Raw genomic sequence first — 22,966 nt, forward strand, 5'->3', positions numbered from 1 at the left:
AAGCAAACATTCAAGATTAACATATTGAATGTTTCCTTTAAATATAAGCCTTAAATACTGCCATCACCTTCTTCAAAGGACTGTAGTAGAGAGAGAGATGCTGTTAGCCAGTAAAAATAGAGGATTTTGAGGAGTAAAAAGATGATCTTGGTGTTGGGAGGGAGGGCTCCACATCCAAAGATGGCTTGATGCATTAGCAAGAATGTTACAAATTTTGAAGGTTTTCTTCTTGTCATAATTTTTAAATACATCATGGTAAACTTCAGCTTAAAAGATTAGTAAAAATCTGCAAGGTTATCACCACCAGAGACAATGGTGTGCAATGTGAATTTCTTCATGACTACTGCTCTTGATATTATGTTTCCTCATTATTTGCAAAAAACCATTTTATCATTTCATGCTTCTCCTCAAACTTAAGGTTGGCAGTTTTCATTCACTATTTGGATTCATATAATCAGGATGCTGTGTTATGTATTTTTATCATAACAGAACAATATACACTTGTAGGATAATGCACATGGGTATACTGGAATAGAGAGAGAGATTGGGAGGAGGGGTATTTTTGTGCATTCCTCCATAGTCACTAAACAACCAGTTCAGTGGCATTTTTCATGTTTGTTGGTAGGGCAAAGCACAGTCACCTCATGAAAAATTGCATACGAGATAACACAATTTCATGTTTTGATGATTTTATTCCTCTCTTTACCACTTATATATGAACAAATTCAACATTACAGACAACAGAACAGACTGTACATAGGTTTGCAATTTTTTGTGGATAGGATTCACAGAAAATTAAATAGACATTTAACAGAAACTAAATTTACAGGATTTACTTGTAGATTTATTATAATAAACTTCAACATGTCTTTCTGTTTACTAACAGCTTTATCAGGAAAATAAACATAGCAGAAAAGAAAAAAAAAAAAAAAAATTTTGAACACTGTAATTTGAATTAGTAAATAGTGAAATGTGCAGAAGTTTAGTTTATTAAAATAAATTTATGAGTAAATCCCACAAACTTACTTTCTGTTAACTACTGTCCTTATATTTTAGTTTCAATAAACAAGTGTTTATTTTGTGATGAGTGAAGGAATAATTGCAACAACAAAATTTCATATGGTATTTGAAAACAAAATACGAATTTTATATATGTGAATTATGTGCAGCAATAAAAAGGGATATATGACTAACATTACGCTGGCCATACACCACTTTAAACTTGTTCACTGTTTCTGAACTTACTGCACTCCCAGTTCTCTAGTCCTCATTTCCTTGTTCAAATCCTCCTGATACAACTTCTGGGGATAGCCTCTCATGTTATTCTAACAGACTATAAACAATCTCTTCTAAATCAATCTGACAAACTTCTCCAAAATTTATGTCTATCACACCACCCTTCTTCATTCTACCTACCAGGCCCATTTTGGTTGAAGTTATGTTCCTTATTGAAGTTCAGAAACAAATGATGTGCTTTTGTGTACTTGGTTATATTAAATTAAGCTTCCTAGTTATTCAAAAATTACTAAAGCAGCATCAAGGTAAAAATCTATATGCATAATAATATATTTATTACCTTCCCTTTTTATTAACAAGTGGAACATTAACAGCATGCATTATTATCATCCATGTACCCTCAAGGGTTGTACAGGATAGTACTACATGAAAAATTTACATCATTACTCACTTCCGATCTACAATTTTCCTCCAAATCAGACTGTAACCTGTCAAGACTCCAACATTTATCAGATCTTATATTTCTATCTTCTAAGGCACTTTTTACCATATCAATTCACCTATATCTTGGTCGTCTTCCTCTGGTCGTTTCCCTGCCAACTGGCAAAGAACACTTGTTTTGCCTAATCTTTCGTCTCCCATTCTGGGAGACGAAAGATTAGCAAAACAAGTGTTCTTTGTCAAGCAATACTTAGATTTGGGAATGCATTAGCAGAGCTAAGATTAGCTCTGCTAACGCATTCCCAAATGCTGACAATGTCAAGTTCATTCCTAATATCCTCGTTTTTAATATGATATTGCCATTGATGCCATCTGTTCATGCCCCTAAACTTTCTCAGGACTCTCATATCTGCGGTCTCTAGTCTTTGGTCAAGCGTTTTACTTCTGACCCAGCTCTCAGATCCATAAGTAAATATTGGTTGAACACTATCTTGTATACAGCTAATTTAGTGTTTTGGCAAATTTCTCTCTTATTCCATATAAATTTATTCAATTAACTTCCTACCAAACCAGCTTTGATGATTCTGTTGTCTATTTCCATATTTAGTTTACCATATTCACTAACATTGTGCCTAAGTAGCTGAAATGTTTTACTTGTTCTATAGGTTCTCCATTCACAATGCAGTTGATATTTTCAATGATTCTGCCTATTTTCATCATCTTTGTCTTCTTATTGCTGACCTTCATACCATATCTATTACAACAGTTATTCAATTTAGTCAGGGAATCTTGCAGGCCTATAGCAGATTTATTTACAAGTATAACATTGTCCACATAAAGCAAAGAGCTGACATTAAAATCTCCAATTCTGATATCAGGTTTAATACCACTTTCCTTCATAACGCGATCCATATAGATAATGAATAACAAAGGGGATAATGTAAATCCTTGTCTGACACCAGATTTAACATTAAATCATCTTCCTGTACTTCCTTCAATTCTAACTGCAGACTTACAACTCAAATAAAGACTAAGTATTGCTTGATACAATGCACCACTGACACCATATAATGGTAGCATTTTAAATAGCTTCTCTCTTGGCACCTTGTCATATGCCTTTTCCTGATCTACAAAACTTAAATACAGATCTTTGTTATATTCCCATGATTTTTCAACTATTTGTCGTAAACAAATTTCTAAACAAATGTAAAGTGAAAATGATCCCAAGAGCCTCTATATGGTTGAATCCAGCTTGTTTTTCAGCAAGCTTCCACAATCCTTCTCAACTGTTTCTCAAGTATACTTGCATAAATCTTACGAGGAACACTCAGTAGAGAAATACCTCTGTAATTCTCACATTCAGTTTTATTTCCCTTTTATATATGGGTATTTTGCAAGCTCTACTCCAATCATTGGGAATTCATCCCTCTGTCCAGGCCCTCTGAACTATGCAGTGCAGCCACTGTAAAACTTGTATATCTCGATATTTGAGCATTTCTGGTCAAATATCATCTACACCTGCTGCCTTTCCACATTTCAGGCCTTTGATGGCTTTTTCTACTTTAAGTATGGATATGTATTCCTGACTGCATGCCTGTTGAATGTTTTTTTAACACTGTGATGTCTTCATAGCTTGTCTCATTTAGCAATTTTTCGAAGTAATTACTCCATACTTCAAGAATATCTTTTTCACCAGTTTTCATGTCACCTTTTTATCATCTCTAATTCCTTTTACAGCACTCTTTCCTCCATTTCTGAGCTTCTTCAACAACCTCCAGAATATCTTCCCACCTTCTTGATATTTATTTTCTATGTTCTTACCAAATTCTTCCCATGACTTTTGTTTAGCTAATTTTACATAGTGTTTAGCTTTTTTACATTTGTCTCTGTATTCTCTAAGAGCACAATCTGACTTATTTCCAATTAACTTTTGATATGCTTTCTTCTTTTCCTTCACTGCCTCCTTAACTTCCTGTATCCACCATGGAGTTCTGATTTTTCTATCCTTGCAGACAACTTCACCACATGTCTCTCTGGCTGAATCGATCAGTGTTTTCTTCAGGGCTTGCCACTGAATCTCCAAGGTTTGGTTCCTGTTCTCAAACTCTTTAATTTTTTCTTCAAAAATGTTATTTTAGTTTACAGTTCACATCTGGAGCTGCTTGACTTTTATTCACTTTAAAACTTTCTTACATGTTCTTCTTTCCAATATGAAATTCAATTTTAGTCTGCTCAAGACTAAATGGTGATCACTTCCAATTTCATATCCTCTGTACACTCTGGTGTTCTGCACAAGGGAGAAAACATCACTATCGACAATAACATAGTCAATGAGATTTTTCTTATTCCTTGCCTCTTCTCTCCATGTGATTTTGTGCATATTTTTATGTTGGAACATGGTGTTAGTAATAACCAGTCCATGTCCTGAGTAGAAATCCAACAGGAATTTGCTATTATTATTAGCTTTGCTCTTTTCTCCAAATTTTCCCAAAATATTTTTGTATGTCTAACAATCATTAGTATGCATTAATATCAATAAAACATTAACATCTAAGAATATTAACATTAACACATAGTAATTATTCCTATTGAATGAATGGGCCTTACCTGAAAGCAGGCAAAGTCACATCACTGAAACACACTAAAAGGAAAAATACAATCAATGAAACTGAAAATTTTCCAACAATAAAATCAATTAAGTCTATAGTTCAATTTTAAAACATAATACATATATTGATGTGTAAATGGAAAGTCAAGAAGAAATTAGCAATGATTGAACAGTTTAGAAAACTTAAATTTATAAAAAATTAAAAAAAATAAAAAAAATTGAAACAAATGAAGCTTATTTTATCTAGAATACCAACAACTGCAGTATCGCCAGCAGAATGAAAGAAGCTTACCTGATCAGACTAGGAATGAGATGCAGTCAGCTCTACATTTCTACCATCCCAACACACACACACACAATCTGATGAATCCAAACAAAAACTGATAATATCTGTTAATATGTTAAGCCTTAAAACACTAAGACTGTCTCTGACTGCTATAAATTTAAATTTAGTTTTTTTGGCTCATACTTTTAACCTCTCTACCAGCCATGGTGGATGAAATAGTGATACCAAATTGCACTTCTTATCCATGTTAATCAATAGGTGTTACAGAATTGTATCCAGATTTTGCTGAACATCTATAGACATCATGGCCGATTGGGGTGTTAACACTTGGATTCTGAATCCATATAAAATCTCAGTTTATCTATAGGCATCAGTATCAAAGTGGAAAAAATCCCTCAATCAGAAATGGAGAATGGGGGAAGTGGAAGGTTGACAACATTAGTGCATTTACAAATAATTTATGAAAGCAGTTATTGTCTTAATCTGTCAACATTAAACAAAAAAAATAAAATAAAATAAAATCAGAAGAAAACAGGTGAAAAATATTATCCCCCCCCCCCTCCCCCAAATAGAAAAGCTTATGAGTTGTCAGTTCACAATTAGTTTAATGATTTTAATTCGGAAGAATAATAAACGGGTAAAAAAGTAACATTTATTTACTTATTTATTGATATTTCACTGGTGTTATACCCAGTATCTTCAAAGCACAAAAAAAAAAAAACAGTGTCACAGTATGCAAACAGCAACAATTAGTTAAATACAAAATAGTAATGGACAACAGCAGCAGTAATGTCTTAATTGGCACTATATATTGTTGGATAAAGATAGAGTTAACAAGTATTAATATGATCTTACAATGACTGTCTCCCAGATTTTGGGTAAATGGATACAGTCATACTTGAAGTTTGGGAAATGTTTTAAAGCTACTGTTGATTCCAAAAACTGTCTCCTTGACTTATTATGATTTCTGTGTAACACTTGTTTTTCTTTCATCTGATTCTGTGTGAAGTGGCATCCAAGGCATGATCTGCTAGACTCAACTTGCCATAATCATGGTGCCAAATGTATTATTTTATGTTCTCTGAAGCAAATGTCAACAGTTCTTCATGTCTGTCCATAGTAAGAAGGTCACATCACATGCTCCTGGATGAGATTAAATGAGAGAGTTTGTCCTTAGGTGAACAGAATGACAGAATACAACTAGACATATGGTTTAAAAGTGGTGACAAGCTGATATTTATTAAGCTTTGTAGAGTTACTATCCCATACATACTCTTCAGTATGTATGGAATAACAATAGTTTGGTTATGGTCTGGTGTATTAGGTGAGGGAGGGGTTTGGGAGGGCATTTAGTATTTTTTCTATTTTTTTGGGATTATATCCATTGGCTACAAAGGTGTGGAAAAGGTAGGCAAGTTCAGTGGTAAGAGCATTATCATTGGAACAAATAGCTCTATTTCAATGCTTTTAGGATACCAAATGTTGAACTGAATGATGGGATAGTTGTGCGAATATCTGCTGGTATGTGTAGGTTTTCTATAAATGGAAAAAAATAATGAACCATGTGAAGGCATGCGACTAGTGTACCTAGGAAGGGGAAGACAGTTATGAGATTCCTTTTCCATTGTGAAGTGGATTTTAGGATGTTGGCTATTTAAATGCAGTAAAAATGCATCTAATGTCTAATCTTTAAAGGTACCTATGGCATGATTATAAATACATAATAAATTACACGATAACCACAGTAATTAACTTTAATGAAATAAAAGTACAGATATTTCATACTGAAAATAACAGTACATCATCAGTGTGTAGAAACAAGCAATCAAAGGAACCGGATTACAAAGTAATTCGGTTCATACAGCAGTCGGTGATTTACCAATTAATATTTTTAATAATATTAAAAATATTATTAAAAACTATTTTTGATGGTTACATAAGATAAGAATCTCCCAAAACATTTGGGGGAGATTCTGATTCATATTTGGCCAATGTAAAAGGGCTTCACAACCTTCTTTGAAAAGGCATTCATATTTAACCTGCATCTATGGAGAAGACAAGCTTTATCCCACTGGATATTGTGTTTAGTGTCAATACTATGTTGTGCCAGACCGACTTTTGAAGCTTCATGTATTCGATATAATATTGATGTTCTTTAATTCTTTTTTTCTACAGAACAGCCTGTTTGTCCAAAATATGTTAGATTATATTCAACATGGTCTGGTAAACCTAATCAAATCCAACAGATAATGGATTCCTTATTCTTGTTGAGAGGCTTATACGCTGGTTAGACATAATAACTAATATTTAAGGAATTGACAGCGTATACTGGAAATATAGATTAAATAAACTTTAATATACACTTTCCGATATTTCGGCGAACGTTACGTTGCCATCTTCTTGGGAACTTACTAAAAAGACACGTGCACACAAGTACTAATACAACAAATGAGACTGAGGCTAGGACGCTAGCGTTTTCCTAAAGTCCTGATGGTGCCCTCTGGCGGGCTATATTGGTAGTTCTTGGCCTTTGGGCTGAAGTTCTTTTGATAACAGTTTCCCAAATTTGGGGCAGTTTCATGCATCCAAATTTGTTGAGGTTTGGCATGTTCCTAAGGGCCGAGGCTGATTCCATGAATAGTCTTTCATACTTGAACTTGCTGCGGTGTATTACTGTGGCTTTCTTCCATCTTATTCTGTGGCGAGTATCCAGAGCGTGGTCTGCAAGCCCAGAGTGGCTGTACTGGTGAAATCGGATGTAATCCTTGTGTTCTGAGATTCTGATATTTGCTGTCCTGCCTGTTTGGCCAAAGTAGGACAGTTTACAGCTGCAAGGGACCTGGTATACACCAGGTAGGTCTAGGGGAAGTGGTTGGTCTTTGGTGGAGCGGATAAGGGATGCCAGTTTTCTATGTGGTCTGTAACAAGTGGTCAGGTCATGTTTTTTTAAGATTTTATTGATTTTTTCTGAGGTGCCTCTGATGTAGGGAATAGTGATGGATTTAGAGTAATCTTTTTTGTGAAGGGAAGGGGGTGGTGGGTTATGGATAACTGGGTTAAGTATTTTTTGGATTTTTTGGAGGGGGTAGCTGTTGGCTGAGAAAGTGTCACGGATGTGATTTAGTTCAGTGGTTAGGGCTTGATTATTAGAAGGGCTTGATTATGTGGCAGATACATTCACCAACAATCCCACCACCCCCCCTCACAACAATATGGAGTTATTAAAACATTATTCAACAGGGCAAAAATAATCTGTTCTAATAATCAAGCCCTAACCACTGAACTAAATCACATCCGTGACACTTTCTCAGCCAACGGCTACCCCCTCCAAAAAATCCAAAAAATACTTAACCCAGTTATCCATAACCCACCACCCCCTTCCCTTCACAAAAAAGATTACTCTAAATCCATCACTATTCCCTACATCAGAGGCACCTCAGAAAAAATCAATAAAATCTTAAAAAAACATGACCTGACCACTTGTTACAGACCACATAGAAAACTGGCATCCCTTATCCGCTCCACCAAAGACCAACCACTTCCCCTAGACCTACCTGGTGTATACCAGGTCCCTTGCAGCTGTAAACTGTCCTACTTTGGCCAAACAGGCAGGACAGCAAATATCAGAATCTCAGAACACAAGGATTACATCCGATTTCACCAGTACAGCCACTCTGGGCTTGCAGACCACGCTCTGGATACTCGCCACAGAATAAGATGGAAGAAAGCCACAGTAATACACCGCAGCAAGTTCAAGTATGAAAGACTATTCATGGAATCAGCCTCGGCCCTTAGGAACATGCCAAACCTCAACAAATTTGGATGCATGAAACTGCCCCAAATTTGGGAAACTGTTATCAAAAGAACTTCAGCCCAAAGGCCAAGAACTACCAATATAGCCCGCCAGAGGGCACCATCAGGACTTTAGGAAAACGCTAGCGTCCTAGCCTCAGTCTCATTTGTTGTATTAGTACTTGTGTGCACGTGTCTTTTTAGTAAGTTCCCAAGAAGATGGCAACGTAACGTTCGCCGAAATATCGGAAAGTGTATATTAAAGTTTATTTAATCTATATTTCCAGTATACGCTGTCAATTCCTTAAATATTAGTTATAATGGACTCCTATGTTCCAACACCTCAGGATTCTTCAACAGACTGCAGGGTTCCAATCCCTTATATTTCTGGCATCTCGGAACTGATTGGTAGAATTTTGAAGAAGTACCATCTCATTCCCACATATTTTCCGATCAACAAAATTTCTCATCTGTTGCCATCTACAAAAGACAAACTGGCACCTCTATCATTAGCTGGCATTTACCAGATACCGTGTGAATGTAATCTAACATGAGACAATGAATAAAGTTAAAAGTATAACTAACAGTAACATACTAACCATTCACTCACTGTCATACACTTGTTGCAAGAAATGAAATATATATACAATTATTTTCTCAGAAATTAGGGATACATTTCTATCTCCTATATTGGCTCCACTACAATCTCCCTAGCCAGAATCATTATAGCATAAAATCAAAGCATCATTCATTATATCAAACTATAATCCTAATTTCACTCTGTGAATGCAGTGAACAGAATGACACATTCTATAAAACTGCTGCTGGGACAGTAATGAGTACAGAAAATGAATCTGAGCAAAGTAAGAAGCAATGTGAAAGAGTAGGAGAGTAAGAAAGGAGAGATTGAAGTGGTACTTATGATTGAAGAAGTGAGCAGCATGAGTGTAGAGAATGAGAAAACAAGTCTGCAAGACATACAGGAGACTTAGGGTGAACAGGGGAACACCGTGTGAGAAAGGTCAATGCTCCAAGAGGATGTGTGTGTGTGTGTGTGTGTGTGTGTGTGTGTGGACAAAAAAAAAAAAAAAAAGGAATAGGGATGACCTAAGATGTAGGGAAAACAGATGTTTTTGAAGAAGGTTCTGGGATGAGTAAGGAGAAAAAGAAATGGCTCGAGGAAAGTATGGAGAAGTCATATCTGATAAGTGGTATCAGTGAAACTTGTCATAAATCCAGGAATGAGCTGTTATATTTGTATACAAATGATAGAAGTATCAGAAACAAGTGAAATTAAATGGATGCATTGATTGAGTTCATTCACCCATAACTTGTTGGAATAAGTGAGACGTGACTGGATGAGAATGACATTTTGACAGGAATATAGATGGAAAGGTAGGTTGTATTTCATGAAGATAGGAAAGGTAAAAAAGGGAGATGAAGTGATACTGATGATAGAAAGTTATGTCCATACAAGGTAGAGATGCAAGAGGGAAATAATGGTAGTGGTTTTGAGGCAGTATGGTATGACATAGAGGTGAACAGAATAAATACTTCACTGGATGTTGCTACAGATCTGGTAATGTGAAAGGTAGTGACCAGAATATGTATAAGTATATTAGCCAAGCAAATGGGAAAAGGGTGATCATTATGGGTGATTTTAATTACAGCAATATAGATTTCAATGACAAGATAGCAACTGGAAGTAAAGAAAATGAGTTTCTTAAGGGACAACTACCTCAGGCAGTATGTAACAAAGAGCATGTGATGGTTGAGGGACTTGGATTTGATCATCTCATCAGAAGATGTTCTTATAAATGAGGTGTCAAATCTTCCTCCAGTTGGTGAGAGTGACTATGAAGTGAATACCTGGGTGGTTGCCAGCCATGTGAGGATGTGTTACAAAGATGGAATGAGGAGTTGGATGGAAAGGAGATCAATGCTGATTGGGTGATATTCAAGAACTATCTAGTAGAAACAATGTCTAAATGTACTCCAAAGACCAGAAGGTTAAATAAGGTAGGTGTGAAATGGATGAATGAAGAAATTAAGCATGCAATACAGAGAAAAAAAGGCATTATGGGGGCAACATACGAGGAGTGGTAATAATCAATTCCATGAGGAATGCAAAGAGCAGGCAAGAAGTGTTACTTGGTTGGTAAGGGTAACAAAAGTTCAGTATGAACAGCAGTTAGCTAATGAAGCCAAATATTTAAAAAAAAAATCCTAGGGAGTTCTTTTGATATGTAGCCAGCAAAAAAAAAAAAAAATTAATAATAATAATAATTATGGTAGGATGACACTAATTGGAGAAAATAATATAAGAACAACTGCTGTGAAGGATATAGTTGAAATATTTAATGAGCAATTCATGAAGGTCTTTCACATCATTGTGAATGTGACACAGTGGATGATGAGAAGAGACTAACTGTGAGTGAGGAAGAGGTATATGGGCAATTAATCAAATTATGGGAGTTGATGATATATTACCATGTATTTTGAAAGAATGTACTTGACCCAATGTCAATGCCTTGACATTGGGTCAAGTTCCAAAGGAGAAGACAGAATTGAAGCAAAATTCAAGCAAATTATAGGACAATCTGGGTGTCAGGTGTTGTGCTTAAAGTGTTGGAAAGATTGGTAACAATAAGGATCTGGAACTGGGTTGACAGTAATGGTATTTATTATCTTTTTTGGTATTTATAATTTAATATTATTTTTGGGACAGCATGAATTTGCTAATGGGAGGTCATGTTTTAGTAATCTACTTATTTATTACAATAAGGTGACAGCAGCAGCACTGGGACATGGGAGATGGATACACAGTAGTATACTTAGACTTTGCAAAGGCTTTTGACAGATTACCACATAAGTTGATAGTCAAACTAGAGCAGATGGGATTGGATATTAGACTAGTGCATTGGATTGGAGATTGGTCATCTGATATGTATTGACAAGTTGTGTATGGGGGAGCAATATCCCAGAAGAGGATAGTCACTAATGGTGTGCCTCATTGGCTTGTTTTAAGGCCATTGCTTTTTAACTGTATGTTAACGATATTCGGGAACATTTGAATGCGGGTATTCAGTTGTTTATAGATGATGCAATGTTGGGACGAACTATGAGGAGTAGAGAAGTTGTGGCTTTTACTGCAAAATGTACGGCTTTAAAATTTGGAAAAGAAAGATAGTATAATTTACTTTTGGGGGATATATTGTTGGGGGCCAAGGAAATAAGAGATCTACGGGTGATGGTGGATAAGGATCTAAAATTTAGAGAACATATTGTCAAAATTTTGAGGACGACACAACAAATTCTGGCAATGATACAGAGAACACTGACTTGTAGAAGTAAGAAGATTCTGGTTTCATTATATAAGAATCTGATTAGGCCACATATAGACTACTGTGCACAGATTTGGTCAATTAATTTTCAACAGGACAAACAGATGTTGGAGAGGATCCAGAGGCAATTGACTAAAATAGTTTCTGATCTCCGGAATGTTGAATATGAAGAAAAGTTGAGATGATACAATTTGGGGAGTCTAGTGGATAGGAGGAAGATGGCTGAGGGCAGAATAACAGGCCATCCCTGGAAGCTGTATAAGAATGGTGTGAGCAAGAGAGTGAGAAGCAGACTTTTTTTGCATGGAGAGCTGTGAATGATTGGAATGCATTGCCTGAAAGTGTGGTGTCTACAGAGAATTTGAAGATAAGCACAGTATGATGAACTGCATGTATGACAAATGGAACCTCCTAGATGTGTGTAATTCGATGGGGGATCTTGGGATAATAAATATGTTAACAGCAGTACACTAATCTTAGTGTAAGCATACAATCAGGGTCATCTTTGCAACAAAAAAAAAAAACACTAATTATACTCAGCATAAAACAAAGATACACATATTTCAGAGAAATAAGAGGATACTGTTCTCTCTCATGTTGATGCTACTGCTATCAAACAAAGAGGATTCTATTAAATCAGAATAATGCTCACACCTTTATCAAATCATTGGACACAAAAAGTTATCAAGCAAATTACTGAAGAGCAGCCAAACCCAAATAACCAAGCTGAGAGATATCAAGTATTCTTGGAAGAAATCCCACACTCTTACTACTGTAAGACAAAAGAAAAACTTTGTATTTACCTAGACCATATTAAATCCCAATCATTTAGACATAAATCCAAGTTTTAATCTTTTTGCCTGCTACACAATGATTCAAGTAGTAGCACTTACCCATGCATAAAAGCACACATATGCACAGAGCTATTTTAAATGACAACAATCCTGTTTAATACCAGATTTGTTAACACCAGTAATATTGATGTACTATTTACAATGTACAGCTTATGTGACTGTTACACTTGAAGTTCATAGCAGGATGAAACTAGTCATGTTTATAAAAATATATATCTAAATGTGCTCAACTAAGAATACATCATCTATTCCTGCTAAAACTCAAGGATGTCGAGGTTTTTGCAAATTGATCTGCATTCAACTGTCTAGTCAGGATTGTCTAACATTTTAATGCCAGTAAAATCAAAATTACAATTCAATATATTTGGCTGGTGGCAGATATAAAATAACTGAGTAAGTAAAGTGTATGAAATGGGAAAAGAAGATGACTAGCTCATAGAAGCTATGAAAAGATATGACGAAAAACTTCTTACTCCATAGATTGGTTAAGCCTGTTTTGAAATACGAGGGTGGCCTGAAAAGTTCTCGGCCTAACAATGAAAAAATGAATTTATAATTTCAAAATTATTTTTATTTTTCAACATAATCTCCCTTGAGACCAATACATTTATTCCAGTGATGCTCCAGTGGCATTATCCCGTCCATGTAGCAGTTCTCAGTAAGATCTGCAAAATACCTCTCTACTGCTGCGATCACTTCTTGATTCGAAGAAAAACACTGACCAGCGAGGAAAAGTTTTAGTTTTGGGAAGAGATAGAAGTCAGAGGGAGCCAAATCTGGGGAATAGGGTGGATGTTCCAACAATTCATAGTGCAGATCCCTTAATTTTCCCATTGCCAAAACAACTTTGTGGGCAGGTGCATTGTCCTGATGAAAGATGATTTTTTTCTTCTGCAAACCAGATCTTTTCTCGCGAATTTTTTCGTCTACTCAGGTCAAAAGATTGGAATAATATTACCCGGCTATTGTTTTAATCTTTTCAAGATAATTAATAAACAAAATGCCTTTAGCATCCCACAACACCGATGCCACGACCTTTCCTGCTGATGGAACAGACTGTCTTCTTTGGCACTGAACAACCTGCTTCTGTCCACTGTTTTGACTGCTGTTTGGATTCTGGTGTGTAATGGTGGATCCAAGTCTCATTCATAGTAATAAATCAACACACAAAATCAGTTTTATTCTTGTCAAAACACTCTAAGTACTGTTCAGAGATTTTCATGTGAGTGCATTTTTGATTTGCTGTGAGCAAGCGAGGCACCCATCTTGAACAAAATTTTTCATTTGCAATTCTTCATGCAAAATATATCCTAACATTCTTCTGAAATGCCTATAGTCTCAGCAATTTCACACACTTTGACTCGATGGTCATCCAATACCATATCATGCACTTGATCAATGATTTCTGGCATTGTTACACTTTTTTGGATGTCCTTCACGTTTCGTATTTTAAATACGAAAGATTATTCAAGGAATCATCAGCAGCTCTAAAAAACGTTCCTAACCTCAACAAATTTGAGTGCATGAAACTACCCCAAATTTGGGAGACTTACATTATGAGAACTTCAGCCCAACTGCCAAGACAACCAAATTAGCCTGCCGGAGGGCACCATTAGGACTTTAGGAACAATATTAGTTTCTTGCTTTCTTCCTCATTTGCTTTTGTTAGTGCCTGCGTGCACATACCATATCTTTATGTTCCTGAAGATGGCAACGTGACATTGCTGAAATATAGTAGTTATTCATTAAAGTTACCTTTAATTAATATACTTTATATGCATTGTTAATTCCGTAAACTAATTACCAGTTATGTATGACCAACGCATAAGCCTTGCTACTACGTATAAACATATATGCCAAAATAAAAGAAACAATATAAAAATGCTACTTGAAAAACTATTTTTGCTTTATCTAAAATTCTGTGCCACATTGAAAAGACAAAATAATAATAATATATAATAAATAAAACAATTGATATCTCAAACGAAAAGTTTCACTATTATACCTGTGGTGTTTTCTGAAATGAATACTGACAGGATAACTTGATTTGCAACTACATGCTGGTGATATACAGTTCTCTCTCAATTACTGACCCTCAACTAACCTAAATTTAAACCGTGTGTGTTCACTGATCCCTGGGATAGTATTATGTAACCATACTTTCAGTATGCTCTGATAACTGTTGAATAAATCAATTTCCCAAGATGACTGGATAATTGAAACTTTATTGTACTTCATATAATGATCTAGAGAGATCTAACACCAGACAAATTTAACTATATCTGTCTGGTGATTAAGGCTGCTAACTTCAAAGTAAGATGATTATATATACTGATAAATCAATGTTAAGTGTGAACCTGGCTAATGTTATCCATTCGTGAGAGGATAAAGTCAAAGCCTATGGTTTCTGGGGGGCTAGTCAGTCAGTCATAGCCGATGACTATCTGAAACATCAAAGTGCAGAAAAAGCAGCTACACACTGATGTGTGTGTGTGTGTGCGTGCGCACGCACCAGCCAACAATGCACACAGATAAAGTGATAAGTAAACTCTGCTGATCAGATTCCTTCAATCTATCCTCACAATTAATATTTCTAAAGTCATCATCATCATATCATCTTTGTTATCCACCTTTGTACACCTTTCTAAAAGTTCTGCATTCCTTCAAAACCTAGATCTGCACACAACAGTCCAAATGTAGATCAACATCAATGCAGTAATTTGCTGGATTGTCCATTTCTTTGGAATGGGTCCCTGAACTCCAAACCCCCTGTTAACCATCACCTTGAGATCCTTTTATTCCTCCATCTCTTTCAGCATAGTCTTTCAACAAAAACACATACTACCACTGAATCCCAAAGACCTTACATTTAGCCAAATTAAATTGTTATCTGCACTCATTTATCCACCTTTCCAGCCTATTCAAATTCTTGTACAAAGCTTTAACTTTCCCTTTAAACATACAGTTACTTATTAGCATATGGTTAACATATAGTAAACTTTCCCTAGTTTTATATCATCTGCAAATAACTGAATATTGCCCCTCCTTCCCCAGTAATCTGCCCATAACATTGTTAACAGAAAGGATGAACAGTATATTGGTTGCAATACTCAGGCCTAGAATCCATTTCGATCCTCCAAGAATCCATTTCCAAGGAAATGGGTTCTGAGTTGTTAATCTCTTTTGAAATGGATCTTGGGTGTTGAGGTGGAAAAGGAATGCAAGTAATATGTCAGGGGTATAAGGAAAAATCAAAAATACATCTTCGGTATCTCTTAACCAGATAGAAGGCTTAAGTGGAACTCTGTTGAGAGTATGTTTTTCCAAACTATGTAAAGTTGGACAGGGAAGATGAGAGGAGGAAAACTCAAAACAATGTATTTCTCTCTTCTAAGTAAGAGATAACCTGCATGGATGACAAAAGAGTGCTATGATGATGACAGGAGAAAACATCTTTTTAACAATAGTTAAGATGTCATTTAAGATGGGGAAATATTGATGAAGAGGGAAGTAATGTTAAAGCTGACTATAATATGAGAATTATTGAGAATTAAATTTTCAATAGAAGACTTAAAATAGTTAGAATTTTTAATGTAAAAAAAATGCCCAGTAAGGTGATTGTGTTAATTGTTCAGCTAATGTGTCAGGGAGAGGATAGAGGAAGGGAAAATCATTAGCCTCCATTGTGAGTGGAAGGAGATTATTAATTGGGGGGGGGGGGGCATTTGAGGAGGCCATGAAGTCACTTTTTTGAGAAACCCTTTTATTGTTTTAATCTGAGAGCTGGTAAGACATAATCTTAAGATATATAAGTAGAGCAGTCTCTGAGCAAAATGATTCATTTTCCGATTATTAACAATAATCTTTCCCTTCTGGATACTTTTGTAACATTTCTTTCAAATGGCAACCTTTCTTTTACAACATAGAGGAAAACCTACTCACACAGGAAAATATATTCAAACTTTCCCATTATCCCTCCCTTTTTCAAGACATCATTCTATTCCACTGAGGCATTCCTCTCAATTGAATTTAATACATACCATACTTATAATCTTATCTAATGACTACACTTCGTACACAATACTTAATCTTCCCCATTCCCCAATTCTCTACATACATTTTACAGTTTTATCACTATTCCCTATATCTGAGGTACATCAGAAAAAATAGTCAAAACTTTCAGAAAATACCATCACTGCATTCAAACCCACTTTAAATTGGCTGTCCTTATCTGCTCACCACAACTACAGACAGTCAACTCTAACAGACCAAATGGAGAGGAAAAAGATATGGTCATCATCAAATCACCATCATTTCAGGGATTTAGGCCCAGTGGCCCATTCTGGTCTCATTCCATCTTTTCCTTAGTCATACCTGACTTCTATATCCTCCAACTGGTTGGTATTGGAGTATTTTTTTGAGGAGTCTTGAAATGTCCATTCTTTTGAAATATTTGATCCACTTCTTTTGGTATTCTTATATTTTGTCCAATACTGAGTCTATTTTTAGTTCTTTACGTATTTCTGTGCTTCTTTTTTTTGTCCTAGAGACTAAAGTCTGCTCTCCTTTGGAGAAATGAAAATGAACATTTTCATTTCTCCAAAGTATTATGGAGAAATTTCATTTCTCCATAATACAGTTATGAAAAATTTTTCAAGATATCAGAAACTAATTTTTTGGAAATTCCATGCTACAACTGAAGCTTGTTACTAGCGAGTGCTCTTCCTGGCAAGGATGCTAGACTCAAAAATTAAGTTCAAATTTTCTTTGTGCTGCTTGAGTGTTTGTTACAATTTCTACTGTATCCCAAAAGTTGTCTCTGTGACAAAAACAAAATATTGGAAGCATTAAACTATTGTTTAATTCCTTCCTTGTACCATGATCATTTCATTAAATGTCTGAATTCAAACCAGAAGCTAAGCTTAAACACAATTACCTTCAGCATTCTTTTGCTCTTTCCTATTCTCACATCTATTTAAGGGTGAATGCAAACAAGGGTCACCTGCATTCTGTCCAGCTCCAATAGCCCTAGTTTCCCTGCTTCTGAAACTTTAAATAACATTTTCTCCATACACCTAACTCCAAATTCATTCAAGTGCATGCCACCAAACTTCATACATTATTCTTCCTACAAAACCTACACACTCACTCATTTCCTAGTATAGCCCTTCTCAACTCACTTCTATCATATTATTATAGCAGGAGACATAAGACTTAATTTTCATCACCATTTTATTTTATTTTCACTTTTTCTAGTAGTTCTCTCATTTTATTTTTGTCATCTTTTGAATCATCACAGCTGACTATAAAAGGAAAAAAATTATGCACCATATATTGTGTTATAGGTTAAACAACTGTTTAATATATAATATAATATAATAAAAAATGTTATTACCTCCTGGACACTGTTCTGCTTCTTCTAAATTATCATCTGGAAGAAACAAACAAATTATAAAGATAACAAATTTATCAGATAATGATTACTTAAAATTATTACTGAAAGACTACTACTTGAATAAATTTGACCAGTATAGTTTTATGTATAAAGGCATTTCTTAAGAATTAATAATTTAGAAAGGAAGTGATTCAAAACAAGACTGCAAAATGACATAAGATCCACAATCATCTGTATGATGGAAAATTGTGGAGGAAGGCACTATTGCCTAACCTGAATGTCCATAAAATCTAGATATGTAGATTCACATTTATAGATTCAAGAATCACAGCCTGAGTTTGTCTAATTTTTCCATAACCACATATAAGCTGGATATGAGTGAAATAAGATAACAAATTAGATCTTATCAAATTACATTCTTATCAAATACATCTTATCAAATTATTATAGTTTAAATTCAGAATGTCAATCATCTAGACAATACTTAATCAACAGTACTTAATAATAGGCATACATGGACAGTGAGACTTCTCATCTGCAGGAATCCAAAATATGACTTATGTTCTTTAATTCAAGCAGTTACTGTTCTATCAAGATTACCAAAATACAAATATCATAGCTGCAAAGAGACCTTTATCAGCTGTAATATTAACCTACTTGCATACCCTGCATGCAGAGTATATAAGTAGTATAAGACAATGTTTAATTGAGGTTAACTGAAACCCTTATGGAATATTATAAAAGAAATATTAGGGCACTTTTGTTTGTTATAAGGTGTTTTCTAAGTTCTATTTTTGGCACTTTACAAGGAAATTAGCTTTGTTGGCTAAGATCTTATTATATACATCTTACTTCTGTGCAAGATGATGAGAAATAGAATGCAAATATTTGTCAATATGGGGGTGGGCTTTTTTCTTTTTTTTTCAGACTGAAAAAAAGACATCTGGCCTGAGAGACTTATAGTGATAAGTGCAGCCAGAGGGAAAGAGCACTTGAGTTTTCTTTCATGGGTGAACAGTCTTTGTGGACTCCACTAAATGAGAAGAAAGCAATCCAGAGTTTCAAGATCATTGGATTAAAATACAAAAACACTCACTATGGTAGAACGAAATCTAGATTTTAATGTGAATCTTCAATGCTATTTCATGAAAATGCTCCATATTAAAATTAACAAAGGGAGAAAAGGGTGACAAACCTATATAATGATGTATAATAAATTTAGTTTAATCCTTTATCCAAGTGTGAGCAAACAAAGTTTGCGCCTGAAAATATCTTCAGGACTGAATGTGGTGTTGTACTACCTTACCGGGGTAAGGTAGTACAACACCAGGAAACTTTTGGTCCACATTTGCTACTAGTTGCCCGGTGTTGTACAACACCTACCTTACCCCAGTAAGGTAGTAACAACACCATATTTAGTCTTGAAGATGTTTTCAGGCGTAAACTATGTTTGCTCACACTTGGATAAAGGATTAAACTAAATTTATTATAGTCTAACCAAGTGAAAAATAAACTTTCAACATCTATATAATGATGAACAATGGTTCCATATGAACTATTCAACAAAATATCACTGCTCAAAACAACTGATTCATATGACTGACATGTTTTATAACAACACTCAAAGTTCTGTATACAGTAAATCTCCTCACCAGCAATTTGCTATCCATTAGTTCACAGAACATCAGCAGATATCATAAGGTCACTCTGCAGTAGTGACATGCCACACAAATTATTGCCAGGTAGTCCTACTGTGGGCTTTTCTCGAGGCTTCAACTCTCCAAAAAGCAATTGCTCCAGACACACCACTTTTTCTTTTTTTTTTCTCAGAGAGTCTAGGGTCTACCATGACCTCTTTTTCCAGAAATTTTAGCCTCTATTACTGTTTTAAGAAGTGCTTCCATTCTTTATATATATCCAAAGTATTTCAGCATTTCTTCTGTCAATAATCTTAGAAGTCTTCAAGTTCTACTATTATTTTCTAGGATAGATCCATTTGTCTGCTTTTCTTAAGCTTCACAATCAAAAGTAACTACTGAAAAAAACAGCTGCCTCTAGAATCCTCAAGCTTTCTTCCTGAAGTGATACATCTGTCTTTGAAGAGTTTAGATAAATTTGGCTATTGTTCTAGCCATTTCTAACCTTTTCAACAGCAATTCTTCACACTGATAATAGATCCCAGGTACACAAATTTGTTGACTTCCTCAATTATTTCTCCATTAAGATATACTTGTTTCTTAGAACTTTCTATCTACATTTCCTTCAGGAACCATAACCTTTGTCTTACTAGAGTTGAGTAAGTTCTTTGTTCTTACTGATCTCATCATGAAAACCCATTATTACTGCCCAATTTCACATGCTGAACACAGTCAAAAACTTTTTTTTTTTTCAGTAGTTTAAGAAAAACACTGCTAAAGGAAGTCTAAACTTGCTATACGTCTGAATGAACTGTCTAAAGTAAAAAGGATCTGACCTCTGGCCCCTTGCCTTTCCTGGAACCTCTCCTATTCTTCAAGTATCTCAGCCTATCCTGTTTAGAATAATCTGCAGTGGAATCATGCTTGCATAAGATATTAAACTAATAGTTTTGTAGTTCCTTGCAGTCCATATCTCAATTCTTGTGCAGCAATATGAATGCTGATTTCATTCATTCTCTAGGCCATATTTCTGTCTCCTATATGCTAATATCAATCTATGAAACATCCCTCCATCCTCTGTGGCCTTAACACTACCTGGATTCCAGCTGCACGTGGAACTTTATTACTAAGCTCCTTAACTGCTCTTTCAGCTTCATGCCTAAGTAGAGGTGGGTCCAACTCAAGATTCCTCAGGAAAGGAGTCTCTTGAAATTTTTCCTCATAGTTTTCTTTTTCAATCTTAATCTGTTCTTCTGTTGGAACTGCTCCATTCCTGTGCTTGATAGCACTCAATTTGGGATTAAACTTGTGTTTAAGGTCATGAACTACCCCAAACATCCTTTTGTAATTGTGACTCCACATTGAGAACTTTATCTCTTCAAACTTCTTATCATAATATTGTGTTTTCTGACTACTTTATGTAATCTCTTATATTATCCAGTCCCTGTGTTTTTGTTTCTCCAACCTTCTGATCAGATACCATGTTGATTCTGAGATCGTCTAACTGGAACAATGTTTCTTGGCTGCATCCTGTGTTATAACTTTGACTCCTTCCCAGAACATTTCAGGTGTGCTCTCCTTGTCAGTTTCCAAAAGAGCATCCAACCTGCTTGAAGTTTCTTCTGCAAACCCTCTGAGGGTTATTCTGACATCCAACCCAGTAGGATGTCAGATCTGACATCTTACTGGATTGTCTCAGTATTACTAGATGATGGTCTATGCCAGTCTGTTCTAGGGCAGGTGTGCATACTAAAGATGCTTGTCTTCCACTATTGGATTGCCAAGATGTAATCAATATGGTACTTATCAATTTTAGATGTCCAAGTATACGCATGTCACAGATGCTTCTGGAGGCAAGTATTATCAGTGCTTTTTTTATTTTGATGGTTCGTAACAGTACAGTATACCAGTGCCTTTATTAACAGTGATGGATTATACCATTGTAGTACATTTAGAGTGTTGTAATATTTAATAATTTTTACGTTTACCTAATATGCAAAGAAGCTTAGTTATTTAATGAAATTTGCATATTTATTTAATTTTTATTTTTTTTTTAATGTTGAGCCCATACATGAGAGGTTGGTATATCAACCTATAGTACATTAGTACTGTGTATGGCTTGGGAAAGTAGGTACTTGTTCACATCGGATTTGAATGACTGTATACTGTATTCCTTAGGGAACACATCAAGGGGAAGACTGTTCCATAGTATAGCAGTTGCAGGGATGAAGGAGAAGAAACTTGTTCTCTGGGTTTCAAGGTGCACTGTATAGGGATGTTGAGCAGCAGCTGCATGTGTTTCAACAAGCTTAGTACTAAGTGGGGGAATTATTGATGAACATTTTTCATAGAAATATTTGTAGAAAACACATAGTGCAGAGACCGTCATCTGTGCGAAAGTGTGTGTGTGTGTGGCGGGGAGTTGGTAACAGATGGGTCATTATTAAGTCTGATTGCTCTCCTCTGTATTGAGTCGAGCATTTTGAGGGAGCTTCTGGGGAGGCTCACCCAATATGTGGAAGCAGTATTCGATGGCTGGATGGATTTGTGATTTGTATAAAGTTAACAGCTGTTCATGGGAGAAGTAATGTCTTGAGCGAAAGAGAAATCCTAGTTTTTTAGAAGCTGAGGATACAATAGTTGTTACGTGATTATGCCAGGAGAGGCTTGATCTCAGGGTAATTCCAAGAAGAGAAATCTCAGATTGCCTGGAAATTTGGATATTGTCAAAAATAATACTGGGAGAAAATTGTTCTTTTTTATGAGAAATAAGACAATACTTGGTTTTATCTGCATTGAAATTGACTAGGTTATCTGAACCCCCATTGGAGGATGGATTGGAGGTCTAAATTGAGGGCAGTGGTGGTTGCTGTTCTGTAGGTTGAGGTGAGTTGTGTGGAGTAAGGTTTATCAAAACATCCATTGTTAAGATATTTGCTATATAAAATTTTTAAGAATTATTGTATACATTTTACTTATTTTTTTTTTATAATACTTGTCCAATAAATTTTTGCTTAATAAACTGCATGTTGTATATTTTATTTTCTGTTCTAATTACAAAAACATTATCATGCAATGAAGTATGTTATGACACAATAAATAATTTTTAGTTTTCTTTTCATATCCTTTTAATTTTTCCTGCTAGCAAAGAATGGGTGCTGCACCTATTGTTTTACAAAAAAAAGTACTGGTAATAATTAATCTATTAGTATGATCAAATTCCAACAGACTTTCACCACAACATTAAGTTCTTCAAGACCAAACCTTCCACACTCAAGCCTGTCATACTCATTTTCACTTTTGCATTGAAGTCTTCTAGAATGAGAACTCCTCACTCCAGTCATCAGGCATATCTAACAGTACAGTGCATAAA

The 22,966-nt window shown here is 35.3% G+C and overlaps 1 protein-coding gene across 3 annotated transcripts in view; it reads right to left on the bottom strand.

The window, feature by feature from the left end:
* Positions 1-22,966, bottom strand: part of LOC150109453 (uncharacterized) — a 710,474-nt gene that overhangs the window by 398,376 nt on the left and 289,132 nt on the right. For all 3 annotated transcript variants that reach the window (XM_090413228.1, XM_090413221.1, XM_090413233.1), the window contains exons 3-4: positions 17,957-17,992; positions 4,285-4,318 (exon numbers count right to left, since the gene is read on the bottom strand). In XM_090413228.1, the coding sequence (XP_090269354.1) occupies positions 4,285-4,318; positions 17,957-17,992 (70 nt within the window). The remainder of the gene's footprint in view (positions 1-4,284; positions 4,319-17,956; positions 17,993-22,966) is intronic.

Source organism: Typopeltis vanoorti, chromosome 2, assembly GCF_054136105.1.
Source record: "Typopeltis vanoorti isolate ZY-2024b chromosome 2, IOZ_Tvanoo_1.0, whole genome shotgun sequence".
NCBI lineage: Eukaryota > Metazoa > Arthropoda > Arachnida > Uropygi > Thelyphonidae > Typopeltis > Typopeltis vanoorti.